This window comes from Poecilia latipinna, unplaced genomic scaffold (genome assembly GCF_001443285.1).
Source record: "Poecilia latipinna isolate Pla-1442-1.1 unplaced genomic scaffold, P_latipinna-1.0 Scaffold209, whole genome shotgun sequence".
In the NCBI taxonomy this organism is placed as follows: domain Eukaryota; kingdom Metazoa; phylum Chordata; class Actinopteri; order Cyprinodontiformes; family Poeciliidae; genus Poecilia; species Poecilia latipinna.
This window is the reverse complement of record NW_015112825.1, coordinates 406521-407914: the sequence shown is the minus strand read 5'-3', so window position 1 is coordinate 407914 and position 1394 is coordinate 406521. Positions and strand designations below refer to the sequence as shown.

The window sequence follows — 1394 nt, the reverse complement described above, 5'->3', positions numbered from 1 at the left end:
GAAAGGCCGTACGCCCCGCACCAAGCAGCTCACCCTGGATCGCTCATGGTGCCAAGCCGAAACAAAAGTCTCACACTGCGGATCCCATGAGGCGACTAACAGGGAGAACCCCTCACCTGGACGAATCAGCGTGGCCGGCTCTGAGCCGAAACCCACCTTCAACTTCAACACCTGCTCCGCCAAAGAAAAATCAACAAGCAGCTGGAACCAAAACGGCTCCACCGAAGATGCTCCCGAGGACAAAGCGACCAGCTCAAGCCTCAAAACATTCTGACTGTGTGGGAATCCCACTGAAAAAAAAGATTTTCTGCACTTCAGCCTGAGCCTCTGAGTGAAATCTTCAAACATCAACAATGAGGTAAGACCAACACATCCACCCCCAAATACAGTAGTCTTACTTCAAACCTCAGACTGATCTGCCGCCTAAAGGAACCTCAGACTGAAGAACTATTGGTCACCAACTCACTTAAACTGACTCTTTTAAATACCAGATCTCTCTGTGCCAAAACTCTGTTAATTAATGCTTTCATCACGAAGCATAATGTTGATGTTATGTTTCTGACCCAAAAATGGTTGACTGACAATAATGAACCAATCGAACTAATTGAATCAGCGCCTCCTACAATTTTTAAAGTGAGAATAGAAAACTCTGTAACTGATGTTGCCGTGTTGGATAACTTTGCTGTTACCTCTGAAAGTTCTTCATCCGTTAACCCACTTGGACAAACAGCTCCTGTCACAAAACGTTCTTTGACAGAAAACACAGCAGAAACATTTAATCAAATCGACTCTTCTTCCAAGCCCTTAAGCTTTAATGATGTAGATAAGTTGGTAGATGATTTTGAGTCTAAAGTTTCAGATATCATTGATTACATGGCCCCCATTAAAGTGAAGGTTGTGTTTGGTAGGTAGGAAGAAATCTCCATGGAGAAATGCACAAACAGTTCAATCTGCAAGACAACTCTGATGTGGGACTGAATTAAAATGCCGTAAAACTCAACTTCACGTTTATTATGAAATCTATAAAGAAAGACTACGTAACTATCACTTAACACTAAAACATGCAAGGGAGGCTTTCTTTGCAGATGTCATAAACAAAAGCATTAACAAAGCTCAAGCTTCGTTTGCAACAGTTGAAAGGCTCACAAACCACCTGAATTTCAATCTAATGCCGCCTGCAACAAGTTTTCTAGCTTCTTTTCAGAGAAAATAAAATAAAATAAAAAAAAAATCAGAATATGTCGGTCGATCTACGTACCCTCATCTATGGTCATGAGCTTTGGGTCATGACCAAAAGAACGAGGCCACAGATACAAGAGGCCAAAATTTGTTTTCTCCGCAGGGTGGCTGGGCTCTCCCTTAGAGATAGGGTGAGAAGCTCGGTCATCCAGGAG

General features: G+C 42.6%; 1 protein-coding gene across 2 annotated transcripts in view; it reads right to left on the bottom strand.

The window, feature by feature from the left end:
• The window catches only part of LOC106946869 (uncharacterized), a 22234-nt gene that overhangs the window by 14219 nt on the left and 6621 nt on the right, over window positions 1-1394 (bottom strand). The window contains exon 4 of one of the 2 annotated variants that reach the window (XM_015031538.1): window positions 1261-1266. The exons of the other annotated variant lie outside the window; for it this stretch is intronic. Within the exon in view, the coding sequence (XP_014887024.1) occupies window positions 1261-1266 (6 nt within the window). The remainder of the gene's footprint in view (window positions 1-1260; window positions 1267-1394) is intronic. 2 annotated transcript variants of the gene reach the window in all.